The sequence below is a fragment of the Pristiophorus japonicus genome, chromosome 14 (genome assembly GCF_044704955.1).
Source record: "Pristiophorus japonicus isolate sPriJap1 chromosome 14, sPriJap1.hap1, whole genome shotgun sequence".
Classification (NCBI taxonomy): Eukaryota; Metazoa; Chordata; class Chondrichthyes; family Pristiophoridae; genus Pristiophorus; species Pristiophorus japonicus.
Window position 1 is genome coordinate 63,687,490 of NC_091990.1, and position 19,754 is coordinate 63,707,243.

Here is a 19,754-nt window from a genome sequence, read left to right on the forward strand (position 1 = left end):
AAATTGCTGCATTTGCAGATTAATTGTCGCCGCTGAAAGTTAGGGTTGCTACTGAACAGTGTAAATATTTTTTAATGACTAGATTTATGTTCATGCAATGCCACTCAACCTCTTTGACCCAGAAAGGGAACAACTTGCACTGTGGTGTCTCATTCCTATAGGTAGTAAATTCTTACAGATTTGTAACATTTTTAATTCTTATTTTAATTTTATTTCCTGCCTCTTTTTTCCTTTCTTTTCTTCCAATCTTTCTTTCCCTCTCTTTATTTCTCTTTCTGTACCTGATTTGACTCTAACTCATTCTATTTCCTTCTTTGGAATTCCTGTGTTTTTTTCTTAATCCTAAATCTTACTGGTTAAGGAGATAGACGGCTGAATCCTATCGTTCACCAAGGTTCCAAATGCCCTGTAATCAGCTCTTACTTCCAGCAAAAAATGTTTGAGGGAAGAAGTCTAACTAATGGGGCAAGCTTCAGGAAAATCTGAGCCACTATATACTGCAGACTGATACACCTCCAGTTATTTAACTTTAGGCTGTAACTATTTGTAACGCCAAAGTTTTGATTGGTCCCCTTGGAGGACTGAGGGTTGTGGGGGTCTGGAACTCACTGCCTGAAAGGGTGGTAGAGGCAGAAACCCTCACCACATTAGTTGGATGTGCACTTGAAGTGCCGTAACCTGCAGGGTTACGGACCTAGAGCTGGAAAATGGGATTAGGCTGTATCGCCTCTTGTTGACTTGCACGGACGCGTTGGGCCGAAATGGCCTCCTTCTGTGCTGTAAATGTCTATGATTCCATGAGGACAGACCAGATTTCGAATTGATCCCCTTGGAGAAGAAGACATACCCCGCAGTGTGTCTGGAATGTGTAATTAGATCCTGCCTGCCTGAGTAATCAAGATCTTTGCAATATGTAATTTCTTCCTTTCATCGTGACAGCCTGGCTGCAGAGCTCACAGTGCTGTTAACACTACTGCTTTCAGGGAACAGACAGGGCCTACCCTCCCAGGTTAGGAGCATTCACAGTGCTCATACTGCCGAGTTCAGATAGGAAATGGTGAGACTATGGATGGATTTTAACATGAGGATGAGAATTTTAAAATCAAGGTGTTGGTGAACAGTGTTCCCCCTGAATTCTTTTGGGTACAAGGTCCCTTCAACAGGCTGTGCAGGACTTGCAGACAGCTGCGCAGCTTAGCGAGCACAGGGGCGATGGGTGAATGGGACTTGCTGCGAGTTAGGATATGTGCAGCAGAGTTTTGGATGAGCTCAGGTTCATTGAGGGTGGAAGATGGGAGTCGGGGCAGGAGAACATTGGAATAGTCGAGTCCGGCAAGAAACACATAAATGTAATGTTATGCATGTTGTAGGACCAACACAGAATACGTAGTCATTTTTTACAATTCATTTATTTATTGACTATCCTTAGGTGGACTTGAGAGGGTGGTAGTGAGCTGCCTTCTTGGGAGGTATATCTCAAACTTTTCCAGTTCTGACGAAAGGTCACTGACCTGAAATGTTAACTCGGTTTCTCTCCACAAATGCTGCCTGACCCGCTGAGATTTCCAGCATTTTCTGATTTTATTTCAGGCATCAGATATGACATATTCCAAAGCAGCGTCCATAAACACAGCCCGTTTCTGTTCTTTTGTTTCATGTTGTTTGATGGGTGGAAGAGGAATGTGGGAGCATAGTTGTAATTATAACTGGAGCATTCTGTACATCTCTTTATATCACTTGCTGAATGTCCAGAATGCATGTGATCAGATGCAACAAATTCTTCACGTGAATGCCGGATTTACTGGAGGTTGCCTACGTTCTTCCTCAGGAATTCTGCCCTCTCTGAAGACAGTACAATGAATGAATGGTTAGCAGGTGACAAAGTGTATGCCTTGCTGGCATGGATAATGACTACACTAAAAGTTGCAAGAGCAACATCCAAGGAACGGTAAAACGAGACACATGCCTCGACCAGAGTTGTTATTTAGAGAACTATAGGGGTCCTAAATGGGTACTTTGACTGCCTTGATAGATCAGGAAAGGCATTGCAATATGCTCTATGGCGTGTATTGAACATAGTTGTAGTCTGCTATGCGCTACACAATTTTGCCATCTAAAAAAGCCTGGAACAGAGTCCCGGAGATGGCCCTAGAGATTTTGGGGGCAGGAAAGCATGGAATGGTGCTTCAGGAAGAATATCACTTGGGGACTCCTCAGGACTAAAGGAGGGGGGGCTGAGAGCAAGAACGTGATCCAGATGGAACGATAGATCACGTTTTCCCACCCTCTGTTAGATTTGGATCACGTTCTTCCACCTCCACCTCCTTTACACCTGTACCACGTTCGCCCTCTCCTCCTCAACACCCCCGCCCCAAACTGCCTTGATAGATCAGGAAAGGCGTTGCAATATGCTCTATGGCGTGAATTGAACATAGTTGTAGTCTGCTATGCGCTACACAATTTTGCCATCTAAAAAAGCCTGGAACAGAGTCCCAGAGATGGCCCTAGAGATTTTGGGGGCAGGAAAGCATAGAATGATGCTTCAGGAAGAATAACAGATTCTTAAGGAAGTGCAGGGGCAGTGAAAGGGGGAGGGGAGGAAAGAATAAAAGGAACAGTCTGTGATAGGGTGGGAGGCAGAAGAGATTTAAGAGACAAAGGGGATGATGGGCAAAAATGAGATGGTAATGGCATAAGTTAAGAAACAAAAGCTGAGTCCAGATGGGTGTGAATGGCAGAATCATCACCAGCTGCCGTGGTGATACAAAGATGGGAGGAAAAGCAATGTGTGAGGAGTACACAAAAAATCTGCAAAAGGGCATAGACAGGTGAAGTGAGTGGGCAAAAATTTGGCAGATGGAGTATAATGTTGGAAAGTGTGAGGTCAATGCACCTTGGCAGAAAAAAAAATCAAAGAGCAAGTTATTATTTAAATGGAGAAAAATTGCAAAGTGCTGCAGTGCAGCGGGATGTGGGAGTACTTGTGCATGAAACACAAAAGGTTAGTATGCAGGTACAGCAAGTGATCAGGAAGGCCAATGGAATCTTGGCCTTTATTGCAAAGGGAATGGAGTATAAAAACAGGGAAGTCTTGCTGCAGCTATACAAGGTATTGGTGAGGCCACACCTGGAATACTGCATGTAGTTTTGGTTTCCATATTTACAAAAGGATATACTTGCTTTGGAGGCAGTTCAGAGAATGTTCACCAGGTTGATTCTGGGGATGAGGGGGTTGACTTATGAGGAAAGGTTGAGTAGGTTGGGCCTTTACTCATTGGAATTCAGAAGAATGAGAGGTGATCTTATCGAAACGTATAAGATTATGAGGGGGCTTGACAAGGTGGATGCAGAGAGGATGTTTCCACTGTTGGGGGAGACTAGAACGAGAGGGCATGATCTTAGAATAAGGGTCCGCCCATTTAAAACTGAGATGAGGAGGAATTTCTTCTCTGAGGGTTGTAAATCTGTGGAATTCGCAGCCTCGGAGAGCTGTGGAAGCTGAGACATTGAATAAATTTAAGACAGAAATAGACAGTTTCTTAAACAATAAGAGGATAAAGGGTTATGGCGAGCGGGTGGGGGAAGTGGAGCTGAGTCAATGATTGGATCAGCCATGATCTTATTGAGTGGTGGAGCAGGCTCGAGGGGCCATATGGCCTACTCCTGCTCCTATTTCTTATGTTCTTATGAAAGAAAAAAAAAGGAGGGGAGGGTTTGTAAAAAAAAAAAGGAGGAAAGGGAAAAAAAACGAAGTAACTATTTGTACTGCACTTTTCTTTGACTGACAGGCGTCTGTCCAGCCCCCCCATTCGCCTGTTTTGCACTTTTTTGATAAACATGCGACAAGCCCCGCCACTGTCAAGCTCCACCACCCCACCCCCGTCCCGAATTATTTCATGCATGTGGTGCTGAGAAGCAGGACCTGAGGTTCCCCTTGGGACCGAGAGCCAAGCGGAGACTGCCTTGAGGCCGAGAGTGTGAAAGGCTGGAGGGAGAGTGAGAAAGGTGAGGGAAGGGGAGAGTGAGAGAGGTGAGGGAAGGGGAGAGAGAGAGAGAGAGGCTGGGGAGAAAGAGAGAGGCTGGGGGTAGAGAGAGAGAGACTGGGGGTAGTGAGAGAGAGACTGGGGGTAGTGAGAGAGAGACTGGGGGTAGAGAGAGAGAGACTGGGGGTAGAGAGAGAGAGGCTGGGGAGAGAGAGAGAGGCTGGGAGGAGAGAGCGACATGGCGGGTGGGGGGGTGGGGGAATCAGAGGGAAGAGAGAAAACTCCGGAAAGACGGATCACGTTCTTCCAACCCCCTACAAGGGACATCGTTGGAATGGATGATATCCAGAATTCACGACACTGTCACTATTCACTTCATACCCAATAAACCTGTTAACAATCTGTTCACAATGCCCCATCTATGTTGTGTGGGGCGGGGGGGAGGGTGGGAGGCAGGGAAAGAATGCATGGGTATGGCACTTCGGCTGGGGGAGGCATCCGCTTGACTGGGAAAGGCACTTCGGCTGGGGAAGGGATGTACTTGGACTGGGGTAAGGCTCTTTGGCTGGGGAAGGGATGTATTTGGACTGAGGTAAGGCACTTTGGCTGGGGGTGGAATGCACTTGGACTGGGATATGGGACCTTGGCTGGCCCTTGCTAGGGAGCTCTGTCCTCTGTCGCTTCAGGAAGTCAAAGTGGATCGAGTTACAATTTGCAAAGTCAGTAAGACCTTGGGATGAGCGATGCCAGTGACACATTCCTGTGAAACTTCAGGAAGTGGCTTATCATCCAAAGGGACCAGTCAGAAACAAAGGATGAAGCATGATGGGCATTTTTGCAGTACAAATAAGCGCATCCAAAAAAAAATATGGGCAGAGGTTATGGTCTGAAATTGTTGAACTCGATGTTGAGTCCAGAAGGCTGTAAAGTGCCTAAACGAAAGATGAGGTGCTGTTTCTCGAGCTTGCGTTGAGCTTCATTGTTGAGAACAGTGCACGAGTCCGAGTACGGAGAGGTCAGAGTGGGAATGGAGCGGGGAATTAAAGTGACAGGCGACTGGAAGCTCGGGGTCACGCTTACGGACTGAACGAAGGTGTTCTGAAAAATGGTTACCCAATCTGCTTTTGGTCTCCCCAATGCAGAGGAGACCACATCATGAACAGCAAATACAGTATACTAAATTGAAAGAAGTACAAATAAATCGCTGTTTCACCTGGAAGGAGTATTTGGGACCCTAGACAATGGCAAGGGAGGAGCTAAAAGGGTAAGTGTTGCATCTCACGTGCGTGCACAAGAAGGTGCTATGGGAGGGGAGAGGGTAACTGCGGAATGGACCAGGGTGTCACGGAGGAGCGGTCCCTTCGGAATGCTGAGAAGGGTGGGGGAGATGTGATTGGTGGGTGGGATCTGGTGCCAGAGGTGTTGCTGGAAGCAATGTCCAGTTAATGGAGGGCTTATATGCACCTTCTTTTACACCAAGCCAGACATGGGAAACTTTGCACTCCAAGTTATCAGTCTCATTTGCCAAGCTTCCAGACTTTGAGGGAATGAATGAAGTTGTTTGTCCACCATTCTCTGCCAGAAAGTCAGGCAAAGAGTCTTGCCTGTTTTCTACTTCTTTCTGTAATAGCAAAACTGGAAAAATAGCAAATAGGAATGAAAAGAAAATCTGTGAATGTTGGAACTCTGGAGAAAAACAGAAAATCTCACAAAGAGAAAAGGACAGGTGAATGTTTTGGGTGGGACCCTTCAACAGAACTGGTCAGATGGATGTGATTTGGGACTGACCTTTCTTTCATGTCAGTAGAAATTGGATAAATACTCATTGCAAAATCAGAGCCTAAATGGAGTAGAGGAACAAAGGGATCCAGGGGTACATTGCAAATCATTAAAAGTTGCCACACAGATTAAAGAGGCCATAAAAATACAAACAAAGGACTGGGGTTCATTTCAAGAGGAATCAAATGAAAAAGCAGAAAGATGTGTATAGAACCTTGGTTAGACCACACAGAGTATTCTGCTCAGTTCTAATCTCCATATTACAAAAAGGACAGAGGACTGCAGAAGGTGCAAAATGATTTTCAAGAATGATACCAGAACTGTGAGGTTATAACTGTCAGGAAAGACTGAACAGGCTGGGGCTCTTTTCTCTGGAAAGGAGAAGGTTAAAAGTTGAGTTAATAGAGGTCTTAAATTATGAAGGGATTTGATAGGTTAGACATAGAGAAAATGTTTGCAATAGTGGGAGAGTCCAAAACTAGGGGTCATAAGTATAAGGTAGTCATTAATGAGTCTAATAAGGAATTCAGGAGAAACGTCTTTACCCAGAGAGTGGTTAGAATCTGGAACTTACTACCACATGGAGTAGTTGAGGTGAATAGTATAGATGCATTTAAGGAGAGGCTTGCTAAGTACATGAGGGAGAAAGGAATAGCGGGATATGTTAATTGGTTTAGATGAAGCAGGGTAGGAGGAGGCTCGTGTGGAGCATAAGCATCGGCACAGACCAGTTGGGCCAAATGACCTCTTTCTGTGGTGTAAATTCTGTAAAATTCTATATATAATTCTACATAAATGCTCAACTACATGAAGATTTTTATTCATAGCATTATGCAATACTGATATATAATTTATTTGGTTCATTTTTCAATTATGTTTCTACAGATTCATAAAATCAGAGCGATCCATTATTCTACTCAACTTTTGCCTCTCTATAATGGCATCAAACATCTTGATTTTGGTTGGTCAAACACAGATACACAGCAAGGTAAGAGTAAAGAGGAGCGTTTGTAGCTCAGACAAGTAAGTGAGTGGTGGTGAAGCAGAGCTAACCAAAAGGATTATCCAAGGTCATTTGAAAATTCAAATTGTTTCTGAAATCATTGTCCAGATTTATTCTAGTTTAAGTTTGAGGATTACACTCACTGACCTTTTCAGAGAAGTGGAGTTTCCTTCTTTAGGATGTAGCTTACAGTTTAAAAAAGTAAAAGTGAAAATTGTGCAATATTAAGGTTGTCACATTTGGAACTTTAGCTTTGGAAGTGAAGAGAAACTATCTCATGCAACATACCTTCAGAGACTGTGAGGTTGATTTTCACTTTCAATGGGAATGGAAAGCTGGGAGTAGTGGATCAGCTGCCCATTATACATCCTTCCCGATGAAGTCAATAGAAAATCAAGCAGGATGCACAAAGGACAGCTACTGACAGTTTTTCACCCCTGCTGAAAGTGTCAATTACCCCCAAGGTTTCTAAGAGCAATGCTAAGCTGCAAGAATGTCAGACTGTGGCTTTGCCTTTAAACAGTCCATGCAGTTTGCATTAATGTTTAATTTTTATGTTGCATTTTTTCCTGATGTTCTTTTTGCTTCAATATAGAAAGCAGGAACCAGTTATCCAAACATCTGTCATTGGGAAATGCTGGAGTCCATTATTAAGGAAGCAGTAGCAGGACATTTGGAAAATCATAATACAGTCAAGCAGAGTCAGCATGGTTTTATGAAAGGGAAATCATGTTTGCCAAATTTGCTGGAGTTCTTTGAGGATGTAACGAACAGGGTGGATAAGGGGGAACCAATGGAAGTGGTGTATTTGGATTTCCAAAAGGCATTCGATAAGGTGCCACATAAGAGGTTCTGCACAAGATAAAAGTTCACGGGGTTGGGGTAATATATTAGCATGGATAGAGAATTGGCTAACTAACACAAATCAGAGAGTCGGGATAAATGGGTTATTTTCAGGTTGGCAAACAGTAATTAGTGGGGTGTCGCAGGGATCGTTGCTGGGGCCTCAACTATTTACAATCTATATTAATGACTTTGATGAAAGGACCGAGTGTAATGTAGCCAAGTTTACTGATGATACAAAGATGAGTGGGAAAGCAAATTGTGAGGAGGACACAAAAAATCTGCAAAGGGATTTAGACAGGCTAAGTGAGTGGGCAAAAATTTGGCAGATAGAATGGGAAAATGTGAGTTTATCCACTTTGGCAGAAAAAATAGAAAAGCAAATTATAATTTAAATGGAGAAAAATTGCAAAGTGCTGCAGTACAGAGGGACCTGGGGGTCCTTGTGCGTGAAACACAAAAGGTTAGTATGCAGGTACAGCAAGTAATCAGGAATGCAAATAGAATGTTGGCCTTTATTGCAAGGGGGATAGAGTATAAAAGCAGAGAACTGTACGGGGTATTGGTGAGGCCACACCTAGAGTACTACAAACAGTTTTGGTCTCCGTATTTAAGGAAGGATATACATGCATTGGAGGCTGTTCAGAGAAGGTTCATTAGGTTGATTCCGGAGATGAGGGGGTTGACTTATGAAGATAGGTTGAGTAGGTAGGGCCTATACTCATTGGAGTTCAGGTGCTCTTATTGAAACATGTAAGATAATGAGGGGGCTCGACAAGGTGGATGCAGAGAGGATCTTTCCACTCAAAGGCGAAACTAAAACTAGGGGACATAGGGCGAAATCGGTGAAACCCAAGTGCTGCCCAAAGATCCGCCGATGGCCGCCGAGAGACCGGGCGGTACTTTGCCAGGAAAATTCGATTAAAAATGTAGGCAGTACCGCCCAGCGACAAAATAAAGGCTTACGCCGTCAATCTGGGTGGCAGCGTGTGGGAGCTCTCAATCTCGGCGGCAAAGGCTCTTGCCACCCAAGTGCCGCCGAGGTTGGAGTCGGGCCCAGGGAAGGTGGAAGACCTGAAAATAAAAATCATTACAACGAAAAAAAACACTGGAACACCTTCAGGTGACCCCATCCCGGTAAGTCACTGTAAAAAAATGTTTTTTTTAAGATGTTCACTAACCTTTTATTGCAAGTCTTCGTACTTGCCATCGGGGTTAGACTCCCGCCCGCACCAATCTGGCAGCTCGGCGGGCGGGAGGTCACTTACGCTACTTGGCCGTTAGCAGGCGGTTCCCGGTGGTACTCCCCTCCCGCCCGCTCCAGCCCAAGTGGAAACTGGCACAGAGGGTAGACCAGAGACAAAACTCGGCGGCAGTGGGCAGCATTGGGTGGTAAGGCCATCAATATCGGTGCCATGGTCTCAGAATAAGGGGCCACCCATTTAAAACTGAGATGAGGAATTTCTTCTCTGAGGGTTGTAAATCTGTGGAATTCTCTGCTCCAGAGAGCTGTGGAAGCTGGGTCATTGAATATATCTAAGGCGGAGCTAGACAGATTTTTGAGCGATAAGGGAATCAAGGATTCTGGGGAGCGGGCAGGGAAGTAGAGCTGAGTCCATGATCAGATCAACCATGATCTTATTAAATGGCTGAGCAGGCTTGAGGGGCCAAATGGCCTACTCCGACTTCTATTTCTTATGTTCTTGTGTTCTTATTTAAAAGTTATCTGACTAAGTATGTTACCCTGTACACAGTCTAGTGGCATATCACTCTTTCTTCCTTCTGAGCTGACAAGAGAACGCAGTGGACTGCCTAAGTATTCTCCAGTCAGCAATTTACTATGATTCGGCATTAATTGTTAAACCTGGCCTATTCAACCTATTCCTGGCACAAAATAAAACCGTAGTCATGTGAGACTCAGTCTGCCTATGGAGTCTACAATCCAGGTGAGAACATGAGAAAGATGTTGGGAAAAGCACAAATGGTAACAATATAAATAATTCAGAGAACATTTGAAAAGGGTGATAATTCTTCTTTTGCAAGGGTTCCATTTCAGTATAGGTTCAAGCAGAAAGGAACTCTAGCACAAATTTAACAGTAGGATTTAAATTCAGGCTCAACACAGCTCCAGAACTTGTCACTAAGCAACCCAGCAAATGCAGCAAATTGCACTTTAAGGGGTAAACTTGCAGAAGGAAAGACACAGGTGAAAAAAGAGAACCATGGTGTTTCAGACTTTTTTTTAATGACGTGGTTTAAGGATTTAAATTCAAGTGTATTCATATTGAACTCTATTTCCAGTGAGCAACTATGAATGGCAGGTTTGAATTGCAAGATATTTCTGTGGTACCTGAAAAGGCACATAGTTATGGAATCTGGTAACTTTATAAGAGTATAGTGATAAACAGAGTGGGTGTGACAGGAACAGATAGACAAGTTCAGCAAAATCTGTTTAGTTGATCAGGAGAGGATAGATCAGGATGTTTCATGCTCTTGTGTCAGACTGTCCGTAAATGGACAACAAAAACTTTAACGTAAAACATCACAAGGTGCTTCACAGGAGCATTATCAGTCAAAATTGGAGGGGAATACATAGTTCTTGGAAGGTTGTGGGGCTGGAGGAGATTACAGAGATAGGGAAGGGAGAGGCCACGGAGGGATTTGCAAACAAGAATGTGAATTTTTAAATCGAGTTATTGCTTAACTGAGAGCCAATGTAGGTCAGTGAGTACAGTGGTGATGGGTGCATGGATCTTGGTACAAGTTAGGATACAGACAGCAGTGTATTGGATGAGCTCAAGTTTACAGAGGGTGGAAGGTGGGAGGCCAGCCAGACGAGCATTGGAATACTTGAGTCTAGAGGTAACAAAGGCATGGGGGTTTCAGCAACAGTTGAGCTGAGGCAGGGGCGGAGTTGGGGGATGTTATGGAGGTGGAGACAGGCAGTCTTAGTGTTGGAGAAATTATGGGGTCGGAAGCTCAGCTCTGGGTCAAATTGGATGCCGAGGCTGGAAATTGCCTGGTCCAGCCTCAGACAGTGGCTAGGGAGGGGGATGGAGTCGTTGGCTAGGGAATGGCTTCGATCTTCCCAATATTTGATTGGAGGAAATTTCTGCTCATCCAATACTGGATGTCGGATAAGCAACATGACAAATCAGAGGCAGTGGAGGGGTTAAGAGGGTTGGTGATGAGGTAGAGCTGAGTGTCATCAGCGTACATGTGGAATTTGATGTGTTTTCGGATGATGTCGCCGAGGGGCAGCATGTAGATGAGAAATAGGAGAGGGCTATGGATAGAACCTTGGGAACTCCAGCGGTAATGGTATGGGAGCCGGAAGAGAAGCCATTGCAGGAGCTTCTCTGGCTACGAATGGATAGATAGGAATAGACGAGGCAAGGGCAGTCCCACCCAGCTGGACAACGGACACTGTTAATACTACCCTTTTATTTTGAAGGTACAATAATTCGCTAAAAGTCTGAATTGGCTTTTACCCGCAGCTTTCTCTTTTGTGGTTGTTGTGCTTTAGCCATGCTTTGGGAGCTAGAATTAGCACAGCATGTTAGAACACCAATAAGATGGCATGGCATCAGTTTCTCACTCCATATATTCTCGAGCTCAGACATGCTCGGAAGGCAATAAGTGGAGATTAGTTGTTTCACTACATGGAGAAGTGACAATTGGTTGGAAAGTCATCGTTGGTTGCTCTCGCATCCCTCCTTGCAGAGATAGCACACTCGTAAAGGCCTCTCAGCTACAGCCTGGGGAAGGAGTTTAGCTTCATACATAAAAGAACTAGACTATAAATACTAGTGCTGCTTTACACACCTTGGTTTGCTTCTCACATTTAGTAAACCCACAGAGAAAGTGTGGACCTGCATCTTTACATTTTGTGAATAGTTTTGCAACCTACATCGCATTCTCCTTACCAAGATTTAGCTGACTTGCGATGTAGAATAGTTAATTCTTGATATAAGAAAGCTCCTGGCAATTGTGACTTAACATACAGCTTTTCTACTATTACAGCCAGTTCTGTAAACTACAAGTCTAGTATTTGTAGCCCTCTTGAACTGTATGTTGGTGGATATCACTGACTGCGCCTCTCTCACCCCATGTAATCTTAATTTTGCTTCCCCCTGCTATCTTCTGAAATTAGCTCATTCATTCAGATTCCCCCGTCCACCATTAGCTTCAAAGAGCCAAAATGGAGAAGTAATGCATTTGTTTTCTTCCAAAATGCTTTGAGAATGCCTTATAAATGTGATGTGACACAGTGTTTACTGAATACTCCAGTATAACGATAGTGCAGCATCCTTTTTAAATTGACTGGCGGCTGAGGCTCAGATTGCTTGGATCCTGTCGATAATGTCTAACTGCTTCTCTGCAAGTGATTGTTTTCTTATACAGAGAAAGCTAATGTTCAAAAACATAGTCATTTCTTTTTCCTAAAGGAATTTAAAACGCTTATTCCAATTATGAATATATCTTGAGCGTTTAAACTGATGGTGTATCTCCAGTTTTGCAGTGCATCCTGGGTATGTTGATAGCCATGTCATCACATGCCTGCCTGCTCATGACAACTGCCACAAGTTCGTCAATAATTACACAGCTATTGATTATATTTATATTTTTTTATTGTTGAAATGTTCAATAAATCTTTCAAAGGAAACAGAAGGTGTGTGCAATGGCAACATTATAAACACAGGACAGAGTAGTGAGGGACAAGAAACAGGCTTTGTTGTAAGGCAGATATTGCAGACCCTTCAATACATGAACAAAGCTGAATTTTGAACAACACATGGTTAGTTTGGAAGAAATGATCTGGCTGGTTTGGAATGGAGTGGGATTTTTGTAAATTCCATTTGAAAGAAGTCAGTTTCTATGTCTGTCCAACAGTTCATTAAGTTCTACATGTAGCAATTCAGCCTGAACAGAAAGAACAGGAAACACTGAAGAGAAACAGTATTTTATATAAAATACATTAAATGTATAAACTTCAGGTTAAATGCAATAGGACAATCACTATGTCGTATGCTTAGCAGACAACTAGGAAAGACAGTGTTTCAAGTTATTTGGAGTGATTGAGAAGGTGTTCGTCACAGGGATTCTATGAAATAGGAATGAATGGGAAAGGATTTGGTCCAGTGAAATTATATACAGTGGGAATGAATGGTGAAGGATATCTTAGAAGCTTACAGCACAGAAGGAGGGATTCAGCCCATCATGCCTGTGTTCTTTTGCTATTCAATTAGTCCCACTCCCCTGGCTCTTTCTCCATAGCACTGAAAATGTTTCCTTTTCAAATATGTGTCCAATTCCTCTTTGTAAGTCACTACTGAATCTGCTTCAGGCAGTGAATTCAGATAATAACTTGCTGCATAATTTTTTTTCCTCATCTCCCCGCTGATTCTTTTACCAATGACCTAAACCTGTGTCCTCTGGTCACCAACCCTCCTGCCAGTGGAAACAGTTTCTTCTTCTTTACTCAATTTTGAACACCTCTATTAAACCTCACCTTAACTTCTGCTCCAAGGAGAACAATCCTAGCTTCTCCAGTCTCTCGACATAACTGAAGTCCCTCACCCTGGTACCATTCTAGTAAATCTCGTCTACACCCTCTCCAGGGCTATGACATCCTATTTGGTTTGGAAAAGTGGAATTCAATACAATGGGAATAAATGGGAAAGGGTTTGATCATTGGGATTCTATACAATGGAAAGTCTGCTAAAATTCTGTGATTAATTTTGAATTAAACTGGATCTGACTAACATAATACAACAAACAAATCCAGTATATCACAGCAAAAGCTGTTACTAATGAATACATTACATGGAAATTGATGTGACAAAGTGATTCATTAGCATTTAGAAGCTAGCATTTTCACTGTCATCAAGATTTTTATACAAAGTTGCAGTATTTGGGCAGCAAATCATGCTACAGGTGGTAATTGTTGAAATTTATGGGATTTGGCATGGGACATCATATTGCAACAAATAAACTGCCCTATCCATGTGACATTTGAATACGTTATAGGGTATATTAATGCAAATGACATCTATTTATACGAATGTATCAGAGCTGTTAGATAAATACTGCTCTTGCCCATCACCAACTCAGATTTCTGCTTTTCCGTTTTTAGTGTTGGCTTCACAGCGTTAGTTTGTGATGAATTTACCAATTTACCGATGTCTGATATTCCATAGTGTGAAGCATTGTAAAATTTGGTGCTTTCTTATATGTTATGTATCCCTTAAGTATGAAGGTGAAATATTTTATTGTTCTAGACAAAATGGTGCCTATAAAACTTGGGTAACAATTTGCACATAGATTAGACAACTTGTATGTCCATCTTTTTTCCCTCACTTAAGTTCTTCGCCCCATGTGGCCTTTGCCAGCCAAGAGCATGATTCTCTGAGTACATAGCTAGTAAGATACCATCACAGCTTTGTACAAGCTGGATATGGTATACTTCTTCACACAGTGGTATAGATCGAGGTTGAAAAAGTGCTCCACCTGGTGGCCTAGCTGACAATATACAAATATCTTCACAATCAGGGATCAGACTGCCCCATGATAGAAACAGAAAATAGGTGCAGGAATAGGCCATTCGGCCCTTCGAGCCTGCACCACCATTCAATAAGATCATGGCTGATTATTCACCTCAGTACCCCTTTCCTGCTTTCTCTCCATACCCCTTGATCCCTTTAGCTGTAAGGGCCATATCTAACTCCCTCTTGAATATATCTAACGAACTAGCGTCAACAACTTTCTGTGGTAGAGAATTCCACAGGTTAACAACTCTCTGAGTGAAGCAGTTTCTCCTCATCTCGGTCATAAATGGCTTACACCTTATCCTTAGACTGTGACCCCTGGTTCTGGACTTCCCCAGTATCGGAAACATTCTTCCTGCCTCTAACCTGTCCAATCCCGTCAGAATTTTATATGTTTCTATGAGATCCCCTCTCATTCTTCTAAACTCCAGTGAATACAGGCCAAGACGATCCAGTCTCTCCTCGTATGTCAGTCCAGCCATCCCGGGAATCAGTCTGGTGAACCTTCGCTGCACTCCCTCAATAGCAAGAACATCCTTCCTCAGATTAGGAGACCAAAACTGAACACAATATTCCAGGTGAGGCCTCACCATGGCCCTGTACAACTGCCTGCTCCTATACTCAAATCCCCTAGCTATTAAGGCCAACATGCCATTTGCCTTCTTCACCGCCTGCTGTTCCTGCATGCCAACTTTCAATGACTGATGTACCATGACACCCAGGTCTTGTTGCACCTCCCCTTTTCCTAATCTGTCGCCATTCAGATAATATTCTGCCTTTCTGCTTTTGCCACCAAAGTGGATAACCTCACATTTATACACATTATATTGCATCTGCTACTCATTTGCCGTCTCACGTAACCTGTCCAAGTCACCCTACAGCCTCTTAGCATCCTCCTCACAGCTCACACTGCCACCCAGCTTAGTGTCATCTGCAAACTTGGAGATATTACACTCAATTCCTTCATCTAAATCATTAATGTATATTGTAAATAGCTGGGGTCCCAGCACTGAACCCTGCAGCACCCCACTAGTCACTGCCTGCCATTCTGAAAAGGATCCGTTTATCCCTATCCTCTGCTTCCTGTCTGCCAACCAGTTCTCTATCCACGTCAATACCTTACCCCCAATACCATGTGCTTTAATTTTGTACACTAATCTCTAGTATGGGACCTTATCAAAAGTCTTTTGAAAGTCCAAATATACCACATCCACTGGTTCTCGCTTGTCCACTCTACTAGTTACATCCTCAAAAAATTCCAGAAGATTTGTCAAGCATGATTTCCCTTTCATAAATCCATGCTGACTTGGACCGATCCTGTCACTGCTTTCCAAATGTGCTGCTATTTCATCTTTAATAATTGATTCCAGCATTTTTCCCACTACCGATGTCAGGCTAACCGGTCTATAATTCCCCGTTTTCTCTCTGCTTCCTTTTTTAAAAAGTGGTGTTACATTAGCTACCCTCCAGTCCATAGTCGATAAACTGTTGGAAAATGATCACCAATGCATCCACTATTTCTAGGGCCACTTCCTTAAGTGCTCTGGGATGCAGACTATCAGGCCCTGAGGATTTATCGGCCTTCAATCCCATCAATTTCCCTAACACAATTTCCTGACTAATAAGGATTTCCTTCAGTTCCTCCTTCTCGCTAGACCCTCGATCCGCTAGTATTTCCGGAAGGTTATTTGTGACTTCCTTCGTGAAAATAGAATGAAAGTATTTGTTCAATTGGTCTGCCATTTCTTTGCTCCCCATTATAACTTCACCTGATTCTGACTGCAAGAGACCTACATTTGCATTCACTAATCTTTTTCTCATCACATATCTATAGAAGTCTTTGCAGTCAGTTTTTATGTTCCCAGCAAGCTCACTCTCATACTCTATTTTCCCCCTCCTAATTAAACCCTTTGACCTCCTCTGCTGAATTCTAAATTTCTCCCAGTCCTCAGGTTTGCTGCTTTTTCTGGCCAATTTATATGCCTTTTCTTTGGATTTAACACTATCCCTAATTTCCCTTGTTAGCCATGGTTGAGCCACCTTCCCATTTTATTGTTACTCCAGACAGGGATGTACAATTGCTGAAGTTCATCCATGTGATCTTTAAATGTCTGCCATTGCCTATCCACCGTCAACCCTTTAAGTATCATTCGCCAGTCTATTCACGTCTCATACCATCGAAGTTACTTTTCCTTAAGTTCAGGACCCTGAATTAACTGTGTCACTCTCTATCTTAATAAAGAATTCTACCATATTATGGTCACTCTTCCCCAAGGGGCCTTGCACAACAAGATTGCTAATTAGTCCTTTCTCATTACACATCACCCAGTCTAGGATGGCCAGCCCTCTAGTTGGTTCCTTGACATATTGGTCTAGAAAACCATCCCTAATATACTCCAGGAAATCCTCCTCCGCCGTAGTGCTACCAGTTTGGTTAGCCCAATCTATATGTAGATTAAAGTCGCCCAGGATAACTGCTATACCTTTATTGCACACATCCCTAATTTCATTTGCACACATCCCTAATTTCATTTTTGATGCTGTTCCCAACCTCACTACTACTGTTTGGTGGTCTGTACACAACTCCCACTGGCGTTTTCTGCCCTTTGGTATTCCGCAGCCTCTACCTATACCGATTCCTCATCATCCAAGCTAACGTCCTTCCTTCTATTGCGTTAATTTCCTCTTTAACCAGCAACACTACCCCACCTCCTTTTCCTTTCTGTTTATCCTTCCTGAATGTTGAATACCCCTGGATGTTGAGTTCCCAGCCTTGGTCACCCTGGAGCCATGTCTCCGTAATTCCAATTATATCATATTCATTAATAGCTGCCTGCGCAGTTAATTCGTCCACCTTATTACGAATACTCCTCGCATTGAGGCACAGAGCCTTCAGGCTTGCCTTTTTAACACACTTTGTCCCTTCAGAATTTTGCTGTAATGTGGCCCTTTTTGTTTTTTGCCTTGGGTTTCTCTGCCCTCCACTTTTACTTTTCTTCTTTCTATCTTTTGCTTCTGCCCCCATTTTACTTCCCTCTGTCTCCCTGCATAGGTTCCCATCCCCCTGCCATATTAGTTTAACCCCTCCACAACAGCACTAGCAAACACTCCCCCTAGGACATTGGTTCCGGTCCTGCCCAGGTGCAGACCGTCCGGTTTGTACTGGTCCCACCTCCCCCATGATATGCATTTGTTGCACCAAAGAAAAAAATTCGATGTGGTCCCGCTCCAACGAACGCTTAGGGTCCGAGGCCTAGCTGTGCAGCCCAGTGCAGAGGTTCACGCATCCCAGGAATGTAAGCGCTTCATGGGATCACGTGGGCCTGGACCACCAATCACAATGTAGTAATTACTATCAATGAGAATACCCCTAAAAACAAATAAAACACAAACATAACTAAAAAAAACACCACTTTTTTAAAATTAATAAAAATTGCATTAAATTAAATGTTTTAGAGAAAGATTTATTTTTTGAAATTAAAAAAAAATGTTTTAATACTGTTCAAAATAAACTTATCTTCATAGACAGGATTTTTAATATAAAAATAAGTAATAAAATAATTTTTTTCTAACTATTAAAACTCTTACACTGGTAATAGCAGACCCTCTGCCTTCTTTTACCAGGCGTAAAAGTTTGAAAGACATTTGCTGGGCAAGAGTTGGGCAAATAGCCCAACTCTCCGCCCGCGAAGGCCCTTCTCCCGGAAATGCATGCGATCTGTCAAAAGACCTTTTGTTAGATCGCAAGTGCCGGGTTCAGGCGCATTTGCGCACCTAAACCCGGAACTTGTGGGCCTCTTTGGGAGCGTGTGCACATCATTCGCACCTGGAGAGGCCAGAATTTCAGGGCCAATATCTCCTAGATCAAGAAGCAGTGGTTGAGCTACTCAATATGGGCCATCAATTATTTCCTAATTGCTCTGAAATGTAATTTCATGCAGTTAACTTGAAGATTTGCATAACACGGTGCTGACTAGATCAGAAGATATATTGCTTTGTACAGGCCAGAGCATTATACCATGTAATGAATTATGATTGTGCTGCGGAGGTGCACCTGTGTTGAACTTGGTGTTCCTTTAATGTATATTAGGGTATAATTGCTGTGCCTCCCCGGGTCAGTTAAAGGTTCATTGTTCTTGAGCAGATCATCAGCCCAAATAAAGGTCAGAACAAAAGAAAAATACTGCAAAACTTTCAAAAAAGTTTTGACTCTTGAAGTTAATTAGAAAGTATTTTCTGTTGGCAGAGAAGTTTCTCTGAATATTGGAAATGTCTGTTTTTCTTTTATAAGTGCAACATAGAAATTTGTATGTGTGACAATGTAACACCTGAAGTGTGACAGACACATCTGAAAACATTAATTTTGTCCAAAGAAACCATAGAAGAAGAATTGCTCTGATCACTGCGTATAACAATATCTCAAGATCGCCTCTGTTCAGTATTAGTACTAAAATCGCAAACTTGTTCAAAAAAGAATGCAAGATTCCGATAATAATATCAACCAGAGAAGGTTTTCATGAACTCATTTATGTTGCCATATAGAAACATCGAAAATAGATGCAGAAGCAGGCCATTCGGCCCTTCGAGCCAGCACCACCATTCAACATGATCATGTACCCCACTCCTGCCTTCTCTCCATACCCCCTGATCCCTTTAGCCTTAAGGGTATATACATAACATTCAAAGAACTTCTTCCCTCATTTGGTTAAATGCGGCACAAGTAAACAATCAAATATTGTGCAGTAGATGGGAGTAACCCCAAATTCACCCCACAGTACACATAGCTAAATACACAAATTATAATAATCAACCAGATTAACTCATTGTTGTGTTACCGTAAATTATGAAAAAGATGAATCTTGGTTATTTCTGCCTGTTTTGTACAGAACTCCCCCGGGAGTTTATTGTAGTTGGCTTCGTAAGGCATTTCTCACTCTCTGCTTAAAATGTTCTTCAAAACATTTTTCCTGCTTTTCTCCAGGGTGTGTGTATGATGACAGCAGCTTTTCTGCATTTCTTTTTCCTCTCCTCCTTCTGTTGGGTGTTGACAGAAGCCTGGCAGTCCTATCTTGCCGTGCTGGGAAAAATTAGGACCAGGCTGATAAGGAAACGCTTTCTCTGCCTTGGCTGGGGTATGTGACTCTCTTTATAATTAGAATGCATATCATGTGTGATTTGCAAAGGAACTGTTCAAATTCTAAACTCAGAGCAAATGGTTCAGATCTGACCAAATGCATTGGATGTTTCTTACTATTAATTACATTATGAAAACTGCTCAGACCAGCAGATTTTGTTCCACTTGGCACTGTGAGATGCTCTATTATACTCAATAATGGAACACATGCTTCAATAAGTAAGAAGCACTAAGGATGCAACTATTTGCCAGTCAATAATGAGATTTGACATTGCCAATGTTGTTATAAAACTTACATTTTCTTTTTGCTTTTCATCCAGTCACACTCATGTGCAAGTCAATATTGAATCATAAAAGTTCACAGCACAGAAGGCCATTCAGCCCACCATGGCTACATCATGTTCTGCTAGAGCAATCCACACTAAACCATTGCACTGATATCTCCCCACAGCCCTTTATTTCCT

At 42.8% G+C, this 19,754-nt stretch overlaps 1 protein-coding gene across 5 annotated transcripts in view; it reads left to right on the top strand.

Moving 5' to 3' along the window:
• Positions 1-19,754, top strand: part of LOC139279927 (adhesion G protein-coupled receptor B2-like) — a 1,236,268-nt gene that overhangs the window by 1,076,237 nt on the left and 140,277 nt on the right. For all 5 annotated transcript variants that reach the window (XM_070899255.1, XM_070899259.1, XM_070899256.1 and 2 more), the window contains 2 exons: positions 6,648-6,750; positions 19,138-19,288. In XM_070899255.1, the coding sequence (XP_070755356.1) occupies positions 6,648-6,750; positions 19,138-19,288 (254 nt within the window). The remainder of the gene's footprint in view (positions 1-6,647; positions 6,751-19,137; positions 19,289-19,754) is intronic.